The 16,906-nt window shown below is 52.1% G+C and overlaps 7 protein-coding genes across 8 annotated transcripts; 4 read left to right on the top strand and 3 right to left on the bottom strand.

The window, feature by feature from the left end:
- The first annotated feature begins 160 nt into the window (after window positions 1–160).
- On the top strand, window positions 161–2,096 carry PV05_03479 (uncharacterized protein). Its single transcript, XM_013464124.1, has 2 exons — window positions 161–710; window positions 838–2,096. The coding sequence occupies exons 1-2, from the start codon at window positions 287–289 to the stop codon at window positions 1,215–1,217; spliced, it is 804 nt and encodes a 267-aa protein (XP_013319578.1). The 5' UTR covers window positions 161–286; the 3' UTR covers window positions 1,218–2,096.
- Window positions 1,914–5,638, bottom strand: PV05_03480. Of its 2 annotated transcripts, XM_013464125.1 has the most exons (3): window positions 5,523–5,638; window positions 3,391–5,459; window positions 1,914–3,322 (listed from the first exon to the last, which is right to left on the bottom strand). In XM_013464125.1, exons 2-3 carry the CDS (start codon window positions 5,243–5,245, stop codon window positions 2,409–2,411), a joined length of 2,769 nt encoding a protein of 922 aa, XP_013319579.1. In that variant the 5' UTR covers window positions 5,246–5,459; window positions 5,523–5,638; the 3' UTR covers window positions 1,914–2,408. The 2 variants fall into 2 exon arrangements, with proteins under 2 accessions (XP_013319579.1, XP_013319580.1); XM_013464126.1 differs by having other exon boundaries at window positions 3,391–5,638.
- Window positions 5,639–6,638: 1,000 nt separating this feature from the next.
- PV05_03481 (uncharacterized protein) lies at window positions 6,639–6,878 on the bottom strand (the record flags this gene model as incomplete). The annotated part of the gene is made up of 1 exon (XM_013464127.1): window positions 6,639–6,878. One exon carries the CDS (start codon window positions 6,876–6,878, stop codon window positions 6,639–6,641), a length of 240 nt encoding a protein of 79 aa, XP_013319581.1.
- Window positions 6,879–8,058: 1,180 nt separating this feature from the next.
- Window positions 8,059–9,649, top strand: PV05_03482 (uncharacterized protein; the record flags this gene model as incomplete). Its single annotated transcript, XM_013464128.1, has 5 exons — window positions 8,059–8,115; window positions 8,171–8,468; window positions 8,532–8,604; window positions 8,661–9,063; window positions 9,113–9,649. The coding sequence occupies 5 exons, from the start codon at window positions 8,059–8,061 to the stop codon at window positions 9,647–9,649; spliced, it is 1,368 nt and encodes a 455-aa protein (XP_013319582.1).
- A 395-nt stretch (window positions 9,650–10,044) lies between these two features.
- On the top strand, window positions 10,045–11,117 carry PV05_03483 (uncharacterized protein; the record flags this gene model as incomplete). The annotated part of the gene is made up of 3 exons (XM_013464129.1): window positions 10,045–10,245; window positions 10,304–10,777; window positions 10,842–11,117. The coding sequence occupies 3 exons, from the start codon at window positions 10,045–10,047 to the stop codon at window positions 11,115–11,117; spliced, it is 951 nt and encodes a 316-aa protein (XP_013319583.1).
- A 799-nt stretch (window positions 11,118–11,916) lies between these two features.
- Window positions 11,917–13,102, top strand: PV05_03484 (uncharacterized protein; the record flags this gene model as incomplete). Its single annotated transcript, XM_013464130.1, has 3 exons — window positions 11,917–11,991; window positions 12,052–12,544; window positions 12,591–13,102. The coding sequence occupies 3 exons, from the start codon at window positions 11,917–11,919 to the stop codon at window positions 13,100–13,102; spliced, it is 1,080 nt and encodes a 359-aa protein (XP_013319584.1).
- A 2,104-nt stretch (window positions 13,103–15,206) lies between these two features.
- On the bottom strand, window positions 15,207–16,751 carry PV05_03485 (uncharacterized protein). Its single transcript, XM_013464131.1, has one exon. The coding sequence runs from the start codon at window positions 16,477–16,479 to the stop codon at window positions 15,322–15,324; it is 1,158 nt and encodes a 385-aa protein (XP_013319585.1). The 5' UTR covers window positions 16,480–16,751; the 3' UTR covers window positions 15,207–15,321.
- Window positions 16,752–16,906: the final 155 nt, after the last annotated feature.

A 16,906-nucleotide genomic window follows, 5' to 3' on the forward strand; every position in this document is an offset into this window, starting at 1 on the left:
TAATCTCGTAAACCTCGTAGAAGTACGGAGTACCAGGTAAGTCATGGTCAATGGTGATGCGGCGGCCAAATGTGGCTAGCGCGGCCAGAGTCGAAACTCCACCTAAATTTCGAGCTTGCGAAAAGTGCGGAGAGACAATTTTTTTGACTGCGAGACTATACAGAGTATTTGTACGAGTAGATTTCACTGGACTCACACACGCCTCGATCGAGCAGAATACCTACCTAGGCATTCTCCTATCTCCAGAGAATCACTTGTCCAAATCCGAAACCAGACAGACAAAGTCATGGCCAAAGAAAAGTCCACCGACACCAAAATGTCCAAAGAAGACCGCAAAGCCGCGCGCAAGGCCGAGAAAAAGGCCGCCAAATCCGCAGCAACGGGCTCCGAACCGACGGGCGTAACGAAGAGCAAGAGCGACAAGAAGGACAAGAAAGAGAAGCGGAAGGTGTTGGCTGAGAAAGTGCTGAATGAGGTCGATAACACCACCAAATCCAAGAAAGACAAGGCCAAGAAGGATGAAGAGATGGAAGATGATGACGACGAGGAGGTAGATAGCGAGGAGGAAGCCGTGGAGGTTGATGCAAATGAGGCGGTCAAGAACAACGAAAAATCTCTGGCGACGAAACCGGCCGGACCGCTTGTGCCGTTTGCGAATCCCCTGGCGGATGAGAAGGTTGCGAAGAAAGTGTTCAAGGGCGTGAAGAAAGGTACGTCGCCCATTTTCTTTTCCTTTAGGGGTTGGCACTGTTGCGATCGCTTTCTGTCATGGTTACGTTTCGTGTGCCAGGTCTCTGTGTGACGATAATGCTAACTATGTCTGTGTGCAATATACAGCTGCTGCCCAACGAACCCTGAAACGCGGCGTCAAGGAAGTCGTCAAAGCCCTGCGCAAGTCCGCCGTTTCGAGCGGTGGAGAGTCCCTGCCCATCGGCGTGGTGGTGCTTGCGGCAGATATCTCGCCCATGGACGTGATTTCGCACATCCCCGTGCTTGCGGAGGACCATGGCATTCCGTACATCTACGTGACGAGCCGGGCGGAACTGGGCACCGCGGGCCAGACGAAACGGCCGACGAGTGTGGTTATGATCAGTCGGGATGTGAGCAAGAAATCTGGCGGCGACAAGGATGCAGAGGGAGATGGCGAGAGTTGGGACGAGACGTACAAGGCCCTGGTCAAGGTTGTGGAGAGGGAAGGGAGACATGTCAAGATCTAAAAGTGCGTTCAACGGATGCGAATCGACTTGCAACACGCGGCTTGTGGTTGTTTTTCGGTCATTTTAACGGGCGCTGCGGATCGGGGAAAAAAGGGCGCAAACATGGTTCAGGCTTGGTTTACGAAAGGAAAGTGTGGTGCACGAAGCGGCGGTATATTCCCTGGGGTGGTCGAGTCGTTGTTTATCCCCCCCGTCACGTATCGTTGTGTCTGGGCTTCGCGATCGACGTGCTGCTCGAGGCCTTGGTGAAGAAGATGCCATTGATTGTGGACGCGAGAGAGCAAGCCTGATGTTCAGTGCGCCAAAATGTGGTTACTGGCTTGCTGGAAGGTCATCGTATGGTCCTTGCTCTGCTCTGTCTACAGGCCTGGCTTCGAAACTTGGGGAAAAGTGTCCGTGGTTCCGCACACGACAAGCCTCGAACAATGAGAAAGGCAGGCGGCGATGTTTGATTTCAACCGCTCTTGTTCAAGGCATATTGAGCGAGAGCCTGTGGTCAAAGACTTCGGCTGGCATTGTGGTTGTGCGAGCACTCTTCCTGCTCAGCTTGTTGCGGAAGTCGACTTCATCTTCGCACGCAATGCAAGACACCATCATGACACTAAGCAGTTTCTTGAAGAGGCAAAGCCATAGACCGGGTACACTATGAAGGATACTGTACATACGAATGACGCGCTGCCCGAGTTTCAGGACATGGGACTACCATCATTGTATAAGATACTTGGGGGTTTTCTCATGCTATCCTCACATCCAGCTTCGGGTTGACTCTTCCATTCATCGAATAATGGCAAACCGTTTTGTCTACCTAGGTACCTAAAGCTATCATTCGTCCTCGCTGTGTTGAGCCGTGAGGCTGCTACATCTCCTGGAAACCCCTCCAAGGACAGAACAAGTACCATAAAAGCCCTACCACATATATGACACCACTTATGCCTTGCATGCTTCCGTTCATTTGTCTCCTGTGACTCGTTAAATCGTTCAGTCGTTAGCCGCTCCTTGGCGAGCAAAGTCCTTCTTTGCTGGCAGACTCGCTCCTTGATGAATGACGAGCCTTCCAGCAACAGCACAAAGGATCTGACACCCCCATGTGCAGCACTCTCTTCCGTTTTCGGCACAGACCTTTGTAGGTCGGGCTGCAAGATTCATCTCATTACTCATTTTCTTCTCGTTAGTTACTAGTAGTGCTGTCACCTAAACAGATTCTTTTGGCGTCAGACTTTGCTCGCTTGACGGCCTAGGCGAAGAAGCTGCGAATCGGTTGCTCAATCTCCTGAACAAGGACCGCCCGTCAAGGTTGTAGCTCGGGCTCATACTGCGCTCTCTGATGATGGCGTCCGATGCCAGCGCGGCGGTCGGCGGAGGTGTAGGCTTCACAGCATTCGGATCCAGCCTCGACGGGCTCACACCTGGCGAGACCGCAGAGAAAGTAGACGTCAACTTTTCGGGGTCGAGGAATGTCGAGCTGTGCGACTCGTCTGTCGTCCGCCTCGTCGGTCCCGGCCCATTGCCGTACTGCGGGTCTTCGTCAGACCCAGTGACCGTCACTCTGGCGGACGAGTAGTGTGGTTCTTCGAATTCGATCGTTGTTGACCGGGGCCTTCTGTACCTCGACGCTGCATCGCCGCTTTCTTCCGGCCAGGTCTGTAGCACGTTATCGTTGACCTGTGTGGCTCTCTCTCCAGCTCCTGCTGCTTGCGATGATGCAAGTCTCGCTATGCCGGGCAAATGGTTGAACACGCTGTGCGACATTCGCCTTGTGTTTGCCAGGAGGAAGCCTTGCGAGCCGCGGATGGACGTGTCCGCGGTCAGGTCGCGAGACAGTCTTGCTTCGAGACTGGCGTATGTGGCTGCTGCATGGACGGCGGGAGTTTTCTCGTCGGGATGAGGTAATTTATGCTCGAGGATTTTCTCCTTGAGTCGTTCCGACTTCTTTGGAGCGGCACAAGACGTCAACTTGGTGAAGAACAGGCCGATATCCGCAAGCGTTCGTTTGGTATTGTCTGGGTTGTTGACGATCAAGATTAGCACATATGTTGGGAGACAGATGCCCACCATGGTTAGGGCAAATGGGAGGAAATCATCATCGGTGGGCATATTCGTCATCCCTGCCACAATTTGTCAGTGCTCGGGCGGAGGAAGGAAAGCAAGGGGAGGGTTTCATGCCGCAACATACCATAAATTGAGGTCACAAAGGTGAGTGGAAGGTAAAAGAGTGTGACCAATGTCAGCAGACGAATATTATAGCCCTGTTCCACGGTGATCTTGGCCATATTGACGGCTTCTCTGCTTTCCAGGACCGAAGTGCCACTGAACAGCCATTCCCGGAGGTTGCGGATCTCTTTCTGCTGCTGTTGGAACATCTTCAACACCTCTTCTAAGTGAGCAATTTCCTTCTCGAATAATCGCCGGGTATGAACCAATTTCTTCCTCCAGTTCTTATACTTGGAAGACTGATCCTTCGTTCCGGGAAACAGCGTCTTGTGCTCGCCGGACCATAGCTCATCGGTGAACGTGTCCCTATACGCACTGATCATGGCCTTGATTTCATTGCTCAACAAGCCTAGGGTCTGCGAAGCCCAAAAATATCGACGGGAATATGTATACTTGTCATTCTCGAACAAGAGTTCGTCCCGTAGAGCGCGATCGAAGATCGACTTGTTCGGCGGAGTTGCCAGCCGTTGTATGCTCGAAAAGACCTCCCTGAATCTCTTGGCGGCATCTCTGTATTCTCCCAGGAGCGATGAGAAGAAGGCGTCGGGCCCGTTCACGTAATGGTGATTCGTTGCGTGGACGTCAACGCTAGAGTTCCAGTCGGGAAAGCACTGTATGGAGAGAACGTGCCACGGAGCAAAGGGATCATAGATGTGCCCAACGATGGCCTTCCTCTTTCGAGAATTCCGTCGAAGGCTATGGCTTGGTCTGCCAGCTAAAGAGAGGGCTACCACTGAAGAACAGGTAGAGAGTGGAATATGATCCTCTGGGGGGTCTTCGGCATTGTCATAGTTCTGCCACGGTAAAGGTGCCCGACCTTCGCCAATGATCGTATGATACTTGAAGACGAAAACGATGGATCGTTGTCGGCGGTGATCTTCCTCCAGGTACCCCTTTGTGATGGCCTTCGTGGGGGTGTGATCGTCAATTAACATGCGATAGATATTGTCCATGTCAAAGTACTCAACCATTGTGAGATGTAGCGCCGCGAAGAGACTCGATGGAGGTTCCCTGAGAACGATAATTCGTCCGACAGCTTGATTCCTCCCTTCGGAACTGTTCGTGCTCTTCAAAGCCTCCCACACCGCGAGGGGCCCTTCGTCGGACTCGCCTCGGGTAGACCGCAACGGTGCACCGTCTTTCGAGACATGATAGATATCTGCATGCTGGTGGTTTGCATCTGTTTGGTGATGTCGGTCCTTGAGGAAAATCCCATTCTCCAACAGGCTCAGATTGCGAAGAAGATCCTGGAGAATATATTTGCTGTAGACATCCCATTCATGAGTCTTCAGATGCTCGATTAAATCGCTCTCTGAGTAGTCTCTTGCTGGTAGGGTTTCTTGGGCGAAGAACGATTCATCGTCTTCACTATCGGAACTTGCATCGCCCGTGAAGATGGAATCTTTGGCAGGATGTGTTTGATGGCGTTCCAAGACGTATGTGCCTGTTCGATGACTGCTTGTCAAGGGCGGTACGGCTGGCTGTTCTGTTCCATGAACAAGGCCTGGAGACGGCGACACCTCCGGAGACCCTACTATAGGCTGTGATAGGATGCCATCAAGGACCACGTCGGACACAGCATCGGACCTCGCAGTATCGGACCTAGCAGGCTGCCCATTGAGTGCTTGGTGTAAAGTCTGATGCACCCTCTCAAACGTTGAAAGATATGTCCTGCGGTCTAGCTCCAGTTGTCGAATTAGGTCACGGATCGTGTTGTCATTCAGAGTCATTGGCGGCACAGGTTGCTGAGGAAAGTAGCCGTCGACGAAATGAGGCGATGGAGGATTTGAACGGACGGGTGTGTCCGAGGGCGTCATCTTATAGTGAAGTGGAGTGAGGCTGGAGAAGAAGACTGCATCATGCAGCCGACACACCAGGTCAAACCTTGTGCGCGATAGCCCTACTCTACGGAGGCTGTACTGGGGAAGATAGCTGGCACGAGGATCCTCGAGAGGCGATTGTGGGCATTAGGTTGGGGGCGGCCAGGACTGAACCGACTGTCGAAGGTCGTTCTCTGCCGCTTGGAGTGGCCTGTATGTAGGTCAGTGGAGAAGGTCCATCGAGGTACAATACCTCAGTCCGGCGAGATACTACCGATAGCACAGGGAGAGAAACCAGCGTGTGACCGGGGAGGGCAGAGACGCATGACTAGAAGAAAGCAGGCTTGAGATGAAGTGAGCATTGCCCGACGAAGAAGCGACTAACAGGACCATCACGACAAGGTCTTCAGGCAGAAGAGGAGAAGCACAACGAATGACGAGGTTACACGATCGTTGAGGCTCATTTCGGCCGAGCGCTTACTCATGGCTGCCTGCCACTAACCATCTGGGGCTCCTGGGTGCTTACTAGCCTAAGGATAACGTGCATTAGGCGTCATTAGGCATGTCTGGGGGACTTTTGGGCAATGATGGGCACCTCGAAAGTTCTCTCAGGCTCGCCGGGGATCTTTGGGCTCTTGCTCTTGACGGGAATCGCCGCGCCTACTGCAAAATGTTGGTAGTGCCCAGGTCAGATGATCTTCCATCCCCAACACCATCATCAGTATTTCTCCTTCGCTCATTATGTTTTATGACTTCTTAACCTCGCTGATCTTTCAGCTTTAGCATTCTCGCGCCTTTTCTTGCACCAGACTTCGACACGGCACATCCATCGGTCTCTTCTCGCGGCTTGTTGGCGCCATTTCATCATGCGAGAATGACTAGACCAATCCCGTTGACGGGGCCTCTGTCCACCAGTCTCACGATTATGTCTGGCCTCGACTTTCTCAGGTTGCACCTCTCTCCAGGGCGAGAAAGAGCTAAAGAGCTGGGGTACACGTGTAGAAGCCAATGTCAAATATTGTTGGTCATATGATGCGCGAGGCTGCCCAGCCTACTGTATTGGTTTCACAAAATCCTACTCATCCCTCAAGCCTGAACGCCATGCTCCATCCAAGCTGTTTGAGCCGTTCAACATCCACGTCTCCCATGCGATCAGGTATCATCGGGTGCTTACACCCCACACCAACCGCACACAAAGCTATCAAGATTCCTCCTCTGTTCGAGAACACATATGCTTTCAGATACCGACTGCCAAACTTCAAAGAGAAGGTGGTCTGTTTCGGTATATACATGGACTCCGCCGGCCCAAGCTTGACGGCATGCCCCCCAGATAACTCCAATTCCAGGGTTCCGTCCACCAGGTAAAAGCAATGATGCGACAGAAAGAATGTCACGCCTTTTGCCAGCGGGTTTTGCTGATGGTAGAAGAACCTTCGATTGAACCCACGGCAAACACACCGTCAGACTCTGCCGTGGTGATCAATGGACTGACCACCATCCCCGCGAAAGTATATCGAGGACCAGCGCCGCCCTTGAAAAAATACGGAGTGTAACTCCCAGGTAAAGCAACGTCCGTGACGGGATTCCCATGGCTGAGGTTCAAAATATGGATGGTCCGGAAGCGGGACATGGTCATATTTGTCCTTTGCTTTTTGGAGTCGGGGAATGAGAACCTCGAAAACATTGCGCTCGTCCTCATTTGGCCACATTGGTCCTTGGTAGGGGTCGCCAATGAACCGGAAGAACTCCTCCCAGCCTCCTGGAACAATGAGACCAAGGAACTTGTTGTGGTCCCCCAAAACCTGGTATTGGTGAACGGTGTTCTGTAGCATCAATCAGGAATCATTCCACACGAAGCAGTCATCATGTCCAAACATACCGGTGGGACACTTGCGAAATCTCCCGGTTCCATTGTCCTACAAAACTCACCTCCCCAGACATTCATTCGCCCCTTTATGCAGAGAAAGACGTCGTGGGCTTCGCGATGGTAATGAAACCCAATGGGCTTGTCACCCGAGCCTCCGCTACTCACCACCGCGAACGCGCCATCACTCTCCTTGCCAGTCACCAGCAATCTTGTGGCCGACTTGGAACATGGAATATAAATCACTTCGCCGCATAAAGGACCAAGCCTGTATGCTTTTCCAGCTTGCCCCGGAGGCTGGAGTAGTGGTTCCATGTCCAGCCAGACTTGATCTGAATAGTTCGGTCCTGCGAGAGGGATATTGTGGTACGTTGGAATAAGGCCTTCGGCTCAGGGCTCAATCACTCACTTCTTCGGATAGGCCGTTGAGTGTTATGTCCTGAAGACTACGAGATTCCTCGCCCTGGGGTCACCGCTGAAAGGACATGGTGTGAGATGCCGAGATTTGCCACGGTCTGTGGAGATGTGGAGAGCGGGAAACGGGATGCCGGACTGCGGGAACAAAACGACACCACGAGCCCATACGAGTACCAGCACGGCCGATCAAGCTCTGTTACATGACTCACAACGTGGCTACTGTAAAGGCATCCATGGCGACACATTCGACGTCTCACTAGCGGAAGATATCCCGTTTCCGGAGGGCTGTTACTCGCGCGGGCAGCCGTTCGCAGCAGAGCCTCACATGTATGCTCCAAGGCTACCCATACTCTCGTTGGTGGCTTAACACTGCCGACTATTTTTGTTATTCCTGCGACTTTGAACTCAGTTTCGTGACAGAACTCCTGTGATCTCATCAAGCATACATTCGAAGTTCGAGAATCTCTGGTCTTGAAGTACACTCATACACCTTTCTTCTAGGCGAAACGTCGGGAGCAATTTGGAAAATATGGCTGAAACCCAACGTCGCATTGGTCCTTTAAGGAAAAGTGTCCATCCGCAAGAGGTATGTTACGGCTAGCACAATACTCGGTGTTCAGAGTCGCTTACAGTCATCGAAGGTCCAGCCTTCGTTCAACCCGGCTCCTGACCTCAAACACGAGACAATTGAGCTGGATGGGGGAAAGGTGATCTTGGAGAAGGACGTGGCCATAGCGATGAGAGACGGTGTCAAGATCTATGCCGACATTTACCGTCCTGCAGCCGATATAGCAGAGCGAACTCCGTCTTCGGTCTTCTCGTCGCCATTTGGGAAACACGGAGCCGTCCCGAGAGCACTGTTCAAAAACATGGGTGTCGACTTCGAGAAGTTGAGCCCATATACGTTCTTTGAGCTACCCGATCCGTTCCTTTGGTGCAGTCAGTAACACTATTCGTTTGTTCGTGTTGATCCTCGTGGAACATGGTGGTCGGAGGGTACAGAAGCAACCTTTTTCTCGCCGCAAGAAGTTCGCGATGGGTATGATGTCGTCGAGTGGGCGGCTCAACAGCCATGGTAGGTCTTAGGTCATTCTGGAGCAACTAGAGCCAGCCTAATTTTGGATGTAACAGGTCCACTGGTGATATTGGCTGGGGCGCAGTTTCCTATTATGCAATGTCTACCTACCAAACGGCCGTGTTGAAGCCTCCACGTCTCAAGGCCCTTCTAATATGGGAGGGGATGTCTGACATCTACCGCGAGGTGAATAAAGTGGGAGGCATCCCTTCTGTTCCTTTCCAGAACCTGTGGATGAATTTGACCGGACAGGGCCTGAGTATGAGTGAAGATCATGCCACTGCCTCGCTTGAACATCCTCTCTTCGACGAGTTCTGGCAAAGCAAAGTAGTCGACTGGACCAAAATTGACATTCCGACGCTGTCAGTTACCGGGTGGTCGTCTTTGGCGGTTCATCTACGCGGCACAATTGAGGCTTGGAAGGCTCTCTCGACGAAGGACAAGTGGCTGATGGTTCACGTAAGTACGCAAGACATGTCAGGTGGCCCTGGTTGCTGACGACTGTTAGGCCGGCAGAGAGTGGAGCGAGTACTACAAGGACTCGGGCATCGAAAAACAGAAAGAGTTCTGGGACCATTTTTTGAAGGGCAAGGAAAACTCGGTGCGCGCCTGGCCTACCGTGAAGCTTGATGCTCGCACTTCTGCCGACGTTTATGTTCGAAGAGACTGGCGGAACTTCCCGCCTCCCGCCAAACTGTCCAACTTCTACCTGGCAAGCGACGGAAAGCTAGTGACGAAACCCGGCCGTGAACAGGCGGAATACTGTACTTTCAAGGCGCACCATGCCGATTCGACGCTCACATTCGATTATACCTTTGACAAGGAGACCGAAATAACAGGACATGCATCCTTGACACTGCATGTCCAGTGCCTGGAATTTCCAGACACGGACCTCTTTGTCGCGCTTCAGAAGCTCGACACCGAGGGCAAAGAAGTCAAGTTCTGGAATTCCAGCCAATTCATCGAGGCACCAGCGTCGCTGGGCTGGCTGCGTCTTTCACACCGAGAACTGGACAAGGAGCGCAGCACTCCCGAGCGAGCCTAGCATACTCACCAAAAACGACAATGGGTGCGTCCGTGTGACATTGTTGAGGCCCAAATCGAGCTTTGGCGCAGCAGTACTGTATGGCAGGCCGGGGAGAAGATGCGTGTCGCGATTAACGGCCATGGATTCCTGAATGTGGAGAACAAAACCCAAGTGCGGACACCTGTACACGGCTGGGGCGATGTTCGCGTGTGGGTCGGGGGTCAATATGCAAGTCAACTTCTGGTGCCAGTTGTATGATATCGGGGTACACGTACTCGCACATAGCTGTATACGAGATGTCGTGGCGCTCCACCGGAATCCGTTAAGTTGTGATAACATGAGAGACTCCGGATGCGATACGCAACAGGGTCAGTAAGTGTCTTATGGAGCACCGCAAGTCTACTCGGTGAGGGATGGATTACATTACCTCGAGCCTACTTGTGCCTGTATTGGGCTGCTGGCCTGGCCACCTTCCAAGGTTTGTAGTAGTAGGCTGGAGGAGCATGATGGGAGTATCCAGGTTGGCGGGTGTGGATCAAGTGGCTCATGACTATGTTCGGGATGTCGAACTGTCCTTCGACGAGTGGACCGCCGTCTGGGAATTTCTGACGAAGGTGAAGCCCCTTGCTTGTGATCGAGTGGTTCATTCGGCCCTAACTGGTATGCGCATAGGTCGGCCAAATTTCAGACGATGTAAGGCACGAGATGGTGCTCCTGTCTGACATTGTGGGAATTTCGGCCCTGGTGGACGCGATCTCATATCCGCATAAGCCTGGTGCCACCGAGTCGTCCGTACTCGGACCCTTCCATGATGAAGTGGGCCAACTGGTCGAAAATGGCTCAGTCATTGTGAAAGACGACACTTTTGGCGAAGCAACGCTCGTGAGGGGCCAGGTTCGCTCGATCGACGGCACTCCTGTGAAGAGGGCCTTGATTGATGTTTGGGAAACGGACGGCCATGGAGTCTATGACCTCGAATACGCAGAGAAGGAAGGACCAGATTGCCGAGGCAAGTTCTATACCGACGAGGAGGGGAAGTATGCCTTTACTTGTGTCAAACCAATCCCTTATCCCATCTCCAACGATGGGCCGGTGGGAGAGTTGCTGCGTACATTGAACCGACACTGGTTCCGGCCGGCTCACATGGTAAGTGAAAGGAGATGTCCTCCCGCGGCGGTGGTAAGCTTGAAGCTGACGATGTCATGTGCAGCACTTCATGATCCTCCATCCAGAGTACAACAAACTCATCACGGCGCTGTACACTAGAGACAGCAAATACATTGAAAGTGATACTGTGTTTGGAGTCAAATCTAGCCTCTTGGTTGATTACATATTTACTGAAGACGCCGAGCTGGCACGACGCTACGGACTGAAGACATTCAAGCAAACTGTCGTCGGCTCAGAAAAGGAAGGATTCTGGTTGCTGGAGTTTGACTTTGTTCTCACAGAGAAGGAGGAACCCCCTCCAAGGAAGACGCATGACTGATCACCATGTACTTGCCTCGATATCTAAATTGATCTTGTTACACTGGGCCATGCTACTGCCCGTACGATGTGACAATAGTGTTATGAAGTAACCGTTCTACATTTCACTCCGCTCGGTCACCCTAGCTCTCGTTGAATGCGCTTGCGGCTTACTGCGAAGTTGGCTGGATGGCCACGCAGTCAGACAATAGCGTTCACCTTCTACGGCTTGGCGTGACTGGCGAGGCAGATTTGAGACGAGACATTTCCCACTATCTAAGTCTGCATGCTTCTGTGCTTATAACAATGCAGATTCGAGTTTTGCTCCCCTGTCTGCAAGCGCCCAGAGAAGCACGAATGCTGTCTATACGTCGGAAGCATTGTTGGTGGCGGTGTGCTCCAGGCTCAAAGTAGGAAGCTGGGAAATCAAATGTTTGGTGAGTCAATAACGAAAGCGAGATACCCATGGATACCAGCCTAGGCATGCGTCGGATGGGGGATTCACGTCAGTCATCCGTCGGTGAGAGAAGACATTGGTCGGTGGCGCCGGCTTGTGCATACACTACCGCCGGAAGGTCACCATTGTCAGGGCTTGTCCGTATCCAGGTCCCGCCTCTACCGCATGCCTTTCCGCTCGCCTTTCCGCTCAGTGACAAGTGCTTCCTGGTATCCCTCAGTATCTCAAGGCGTCATTGGACTTGATATTGTGCCGTAAACTTGATGCTTGATACTGTGCTGAGAAGTCGATCAATATGGGGTCTATTGGGTTGCACCAGGCTGGGAGTGATGCAGACTCATTTTGAATGCGATTCTCCGCAGCAATGTCGGAGATGTACAAGAAAGAAGTCCCTCTCTACGATGAACTACTTTCAATTGTTGCAGAAGTCGATAATCAAGTATGATATGACGTGAATGACAACTCGGCAAAAAGACCGACTGCTTACCATGGCAAACAGGTAGCCAGCGACCCATTACCCCCACGCCATCGGATTGAAAGGCATGGCGACATACGCCTGGGGACACCCCGAGAAATGCAAATCATGGCCAGGCTGTTCGCGCTTTTCAACATGTTTCCTGTCGGCTATTACGACCTCAGCCTTGTTGGCTTCCCCTTACATGCCACAGCCTTTCGGCCCCTGACGAGCGATGCTTTGGCGCGGAACCCTTTCCGAGTCTTCACCAGCCTTCTCAGATTGGACCTCCTTCCGGATGAGACAAGTACTTTAGCTCAAAAGGTTCTCTCCAAACGCAACCTGTTCTCCGACAGACTTATGGAGCTACTTGGCCAGGCCAAAACCACGGGACTTGCAACTCCGGAGCATGAAGCGGAGTTGTTGGAAGAATCGCTGAAAATCTTCAGGTGGCACGCGACGACCCATACCCCTTATGATTCTTACGTGCAGATGAAGGCGGTGCATCCCATGATCGCAGACATCGCATGTTTCCCAAGTGCGCACATCAATCACCTTACGCCACGTACTCTCGACATAGACAGAGTCCAGGAAGCCATGCAGCAGCGCGGAATGCCGGCTAAGGATCGAATTGAGGGCCCCCCCTAGAAGAGCATGCGACATCTTGCTAAGGCAAACCAGCTTCAAGGCCTTTGAAGAGCGAGTGCAGTTCGTGAACGACAATGGAGAGGTGACGGTCAGCCATCACACTGCGCGCTTTGGTGAAGTGGAGCAGCGAGGAGCGGCCGTAACCCGCAAAGAACGAGAACTCTACGATACATTGCTCGAGAGAGCCGACAGCATCGCCGGAGCAAATGTTGGCAGCAACGACAGATGGCAGAAAGTTCTCCAGGACGCCTTTACACCATATCCAGACACGTGGGCTGAGTTACGCTCACAGGGCCTGGTCTTTTTCAGATACCGTCCCGTAAACAAGGCCTCCACGCCATTGTCGGGCGAGGTGTGTAAGCTCTCTGAACTTCTGGCCAATGGCCTGGTGGAGTACGAACCCATTACGTATGAAGACTTCCTGCCAATCTCAGCCGCTGGCATCTAAACAAAGATCTCCTTGAGTAAGCCCTCGCCACTGCTATCCAGGAGCCGACAACGTTGTACGAACAATTGGAAGCAGAAAGCGTAGAGGAATGTCGGAAGGCCTTGAATCTGCTCTCAATCGACGTGGACCGAGTAGGGACAATTTAAAAACCATGCCGTTCTTGTGGAGAGGAGAGCTTCCTTCCGACATCAAATGGATTCCGTTGTGGAATACAGATAATGTGCTGGCTGGAGACGTTGAAGAAGTTCTTGCACAGTACGCATACACAAATGGTTCTCAGTCGTAGCAAGGTATGGAGACCGCTGTAAGCAAGGAAACTAAATCATGGCCCCGTTCCTACTCATATAATTTATACCGAAACGTGCCCGGAGCCTGATGGCGGACACTTCCCAAGCAATGAGCAATTCCAGTTGGCATAGATCCAAGGCGCGGAGACTTCTGCAGTATTCCAAACACATATCTGTAGAGGAAGGCGATTCCAGATGCTGCTTGACCCAGGATAACTGCTTGCTGCCATGTAGATGGTAGTATGCAATGTTCAAGAGTGCAAGAGAGTTCTCCTAGAATCGGATCGTGAGCGTGAATAGATTAATAGTAGCTGTTGGGACGTTATTTCCAGCACTCTTCCCATATCTTCAAAGACTCCCCTAGATTTACAGTAAGTCCACCATTTTCTTCAGGCGATAAGAGGTTTCTCAGCGATTCGAAAGACAAGATATGACAGGTCAAGGCCGCGACAAGGGCCAGTGGCCCGAATGAAACCAGCTCTCCTTCGCTCCGTTGCCGCCGAAGAATGTCGTGCAGCGGTGTTGAGAGCGTGGTGGGACAGGAATCAGGCAGGCCACGCCGAAGGAGGGGACCGAATCCTGGCATCACTGGTTTGAAGTAGTTCGAGGACTGCCGCGATCAACCAATCATGAGGCTTACTCCACAACTCACCCCTGTCACGCCCTGTATAGAAGTGGAGTTCAACTCCACCCCTAACAACCGTTCATACAGACGTCCGCATGGCCCTCGTGATAGTGCCAAAACCGTCGCGTCGACATGGGCACGGCGCTAAGTGAGAGAGATTGCATAAAACAGCGAAGACACTATCGGTTCCTCAGATCAAACCGTATCTACGGAGACTGATCACCAAACCAAAATGCCGCACTCGACTGGAGGGAAACTCTTCGACCATATTTATATCATACAATTGCATCCAACCTTCGGAGCAGAAGTACATGGCGTGGACTTTTCCAAGCCTGTGTCTGATTACACTGTTGCCGGATCTCTGGGGCAATGGCAAAGGTAAGCGGGATGCCTAGGACCTCTACAGATGCTGAGATCGGGATGAACAGTATGGAGTTTGCGTCTTTCGCAAGACTGGACTCGACGACGAGCGTCACTTAGCGTTTGCCCGCAAATTCGGAGAGCTAAATGATATGGAACGGCTCCTTTCAATACAAAACGGCGGCCATCGGCTCAGTTCCCTCGAGTTGTTTTGATGTGGGAAATCTTGACAAAAATGGAAATTTGCATCAGCCCGATTCCAAGAAGACGCATTTCTCAAAGGTATTTCATCCCGGAACGAAACCTAAGTGGATTCGAGCTCTTACACTTACGACACTATCAGGGTCACGGAGTATTCCACGTCAATTCGAGCTTCAACACCATTCGATGTCGCTACTCTCTCCTCTTAGCTCATGTTCTTCCTCTTCCTCGGAGAGGTGGGAATACGGATTTGCGGATACCGGAGCAGCATTCGACAAAACTGCCCGAGGACCTCAAACAACATCTCCTCGAGCGCGACTATGTGCAGCACATTCGCTACCCCATCCCCGCAAACGAGCGGCTCCCGAACTTTTCAAAAATTTGAATCCAGAGGACCATCCGATGACGCGACACAAGCTGGTGCGAGTCCGCGAACCCTCCGGGCGGGCGAACCTCTATATTGCTTCCCACATCCACCACTTGGAAGAGCTGGACCGCGACGGGAATTGGATGTCCCGCAGCGAGGAATGCCTCATGCTGGACAAGGACAATAATGCATACACCTGCGTTGGGTAGTTGACCGGGCCAGCGCACGAGTCAAGACATGCTAGCTTGCCATGGTCAGAATAGCTTTCACTCGAGCAGACCAAGCATAAGTCAATTGGCTTCTATACACCTATTCAACGCATGCTATGTAGGTAGCGGATCTTATACTTCACAGACAGTGAAAGAGTTAGATGCACTCCTCACTTCTTCTGTTGTTGTAGGCCAATGGTATCTATCACCTCTTCGTCATCCCCGTCGCCTCGTCCGAAGACATCTTCATCATCGGTAGGCTCGTCGCGATATTCTGCTCGCTCGGTATCAGAATCGTCAAAGTATTCCATGGCATCATCATCTCGTGCCAAGGTACTGGCAGCCACCTGTGCTTCTGGATCGTCATTATATTGCGGGGGGATGTGGCCTGTTCTTCGAACAGAATCCGTGACAGTGCTGGCTTCCTCGGCCTCTAGCTCTTTGGCTCGAGCCATTGTTTGTCGGTAAATATACACTCCAGTCAATATGCCGACGGTTGCCCCTATGGCAATGCTGGAGTAATTGACCAGTCGATCGGCCATGGTCATTTTCTCCCTTGTTCTCGCAATCACCGCCAAGCGACTTCCAATAAAGACGTGAATGAACAGTTTCGGAGAGACCAATGCTGTAGCCAGTGCATACATGGCGGGGTGGACTGTTGGAAAAGTGGACATGGCTCCATTCGACAGGGAATATGGTAGCGGACACAAACGGATCATACAAAGGAGCTTCAACCCATCGTGTTTGAGGATGAGAGAAAATGCAGCAAATCGCTTGTCATTTGCGACCCAACGTTCAACCCATTTCCGAAGGACGGTCCTCGAGACGAGGAACGAGCAGAACGATCCTGCCACAGTAGCAGTAGCCAAGATCAACCAGCCTTCCCATACTCCATACACGAACCCGGCAGTTGTGCCACAGGTCGAGTAGCCAATGACCGGAGGAAAGGCAGTCAAGAACGTTATCGCCCATAAGATCGTCCAGCCTCCGGTTGTATGTTTCCAGCGTTCAGCAAGGGGCTCGAGGAAGCCGAAGATGCGCTCGTTGAAGATCAGGAAGAGGATAGCCAGGACGTTGAGAAGAACCACACCAGTGACAGCCAGCACTCGCTGCAGAGCGGTCATTTTACTCCATACCTTGGTAGCCCGCCTTTGTATTCTTTCTGCATTTCTGATGGCCTCGTCCCGCCATGCTGCCGATCGACTTTGTACGAAGGGAGAACTTCTGCCAGTCGACAATGATCTTCGAGGAGGTCTCCAAGGACTCAATAGGGCGGCCCGCGGTGATTGTTCCTCTGAGTCTGGTAATGTAATGTGATGAACAGTCATTGTTCTTGCTTCGAAGGGAGCGACGGTCGTGGTTCACGGAAAGAGCGAAGTACAGCGCCGAGTAGTAGTCGGTATAGAGTGTCTAACTGGGTTGCGGAGGGATCGGATTGAGCAGATTAAGCCATCTTTATGATTTAGGAGGCGGTGGACGAAAATTCAGGCAGTGCTGGACAGGAGTAAACAAGTCGTCAGCACAAGGAGAAGAGAGAGAATGTACCTCAGGCAGAAGGTAATAATGAGAATGTACGGAGTATGGGTTGGATGAAACATGCACAGACTGCGACTTTCTTGGGACTCGGAACAATGTCAGCATCGACCTCCGAAGGCTTCTTGTGTATGCTTGTGCTGCGGCCGAAGCCTCTGATACGTCATTCAATGCTCGCCCCCAAATCGAGAGTGGCGCTCACTTCTTGTACGCCACTGATGG

Source organism: Exophiala xenobiotica (genome assembly GCF_000835505.1).
Source record: "Exophiala xenobiotica strain CBS 118157 unplaced genomic scaffold supercont1.2, whole genome shotgun sequence".
Taxonomy (NCBI): Eukaryota; Fungi; Ascomycota; class Eurotiomycetes; order Chaetothyriales; family Herpotrichiellaceae; genus Exophiala; species Exophiala xenobiotica.

Excerpts from the sequence above, each read along its gene's own strand:
- PV05_03485 (XM_013464131.1), bottom strand. The coding sequence starts at position 16,479 with ATGACTGTTCATCACATTACATTACCAGACTCAGAGGAACAATCACCG.
- PV05_03479 (XM_013464124.1), top strand. The coding sequence starts at position 287 with ATGGCCAAAGAAAAGTCCACCGACACCAAAATGTCCAAAGAAGACCGC. Across the intron at positions 711-837 it reads GTTCAAGGGCGTGAAGAAAG|CTGCTGCCCAACGAACCCTG; the intron begins GTACGTCGCCCA and ends TGCAATATACAG.
- PV05_03480 (XM_013464125.1), bottom strand. The coding sequence starts at position 5,245 with ATGACGCCCTCGGACACACCCGTCCGTTCAAATCCTCCATCGCCTCAT. Across the intron at positions 3,323-3,390 it reads CTTTGTGACCTCAATTTATG|GGATGACGAATATGCCCACC; the intron begins GTATGTTGCGGC and ends AAATTGTGGCAG.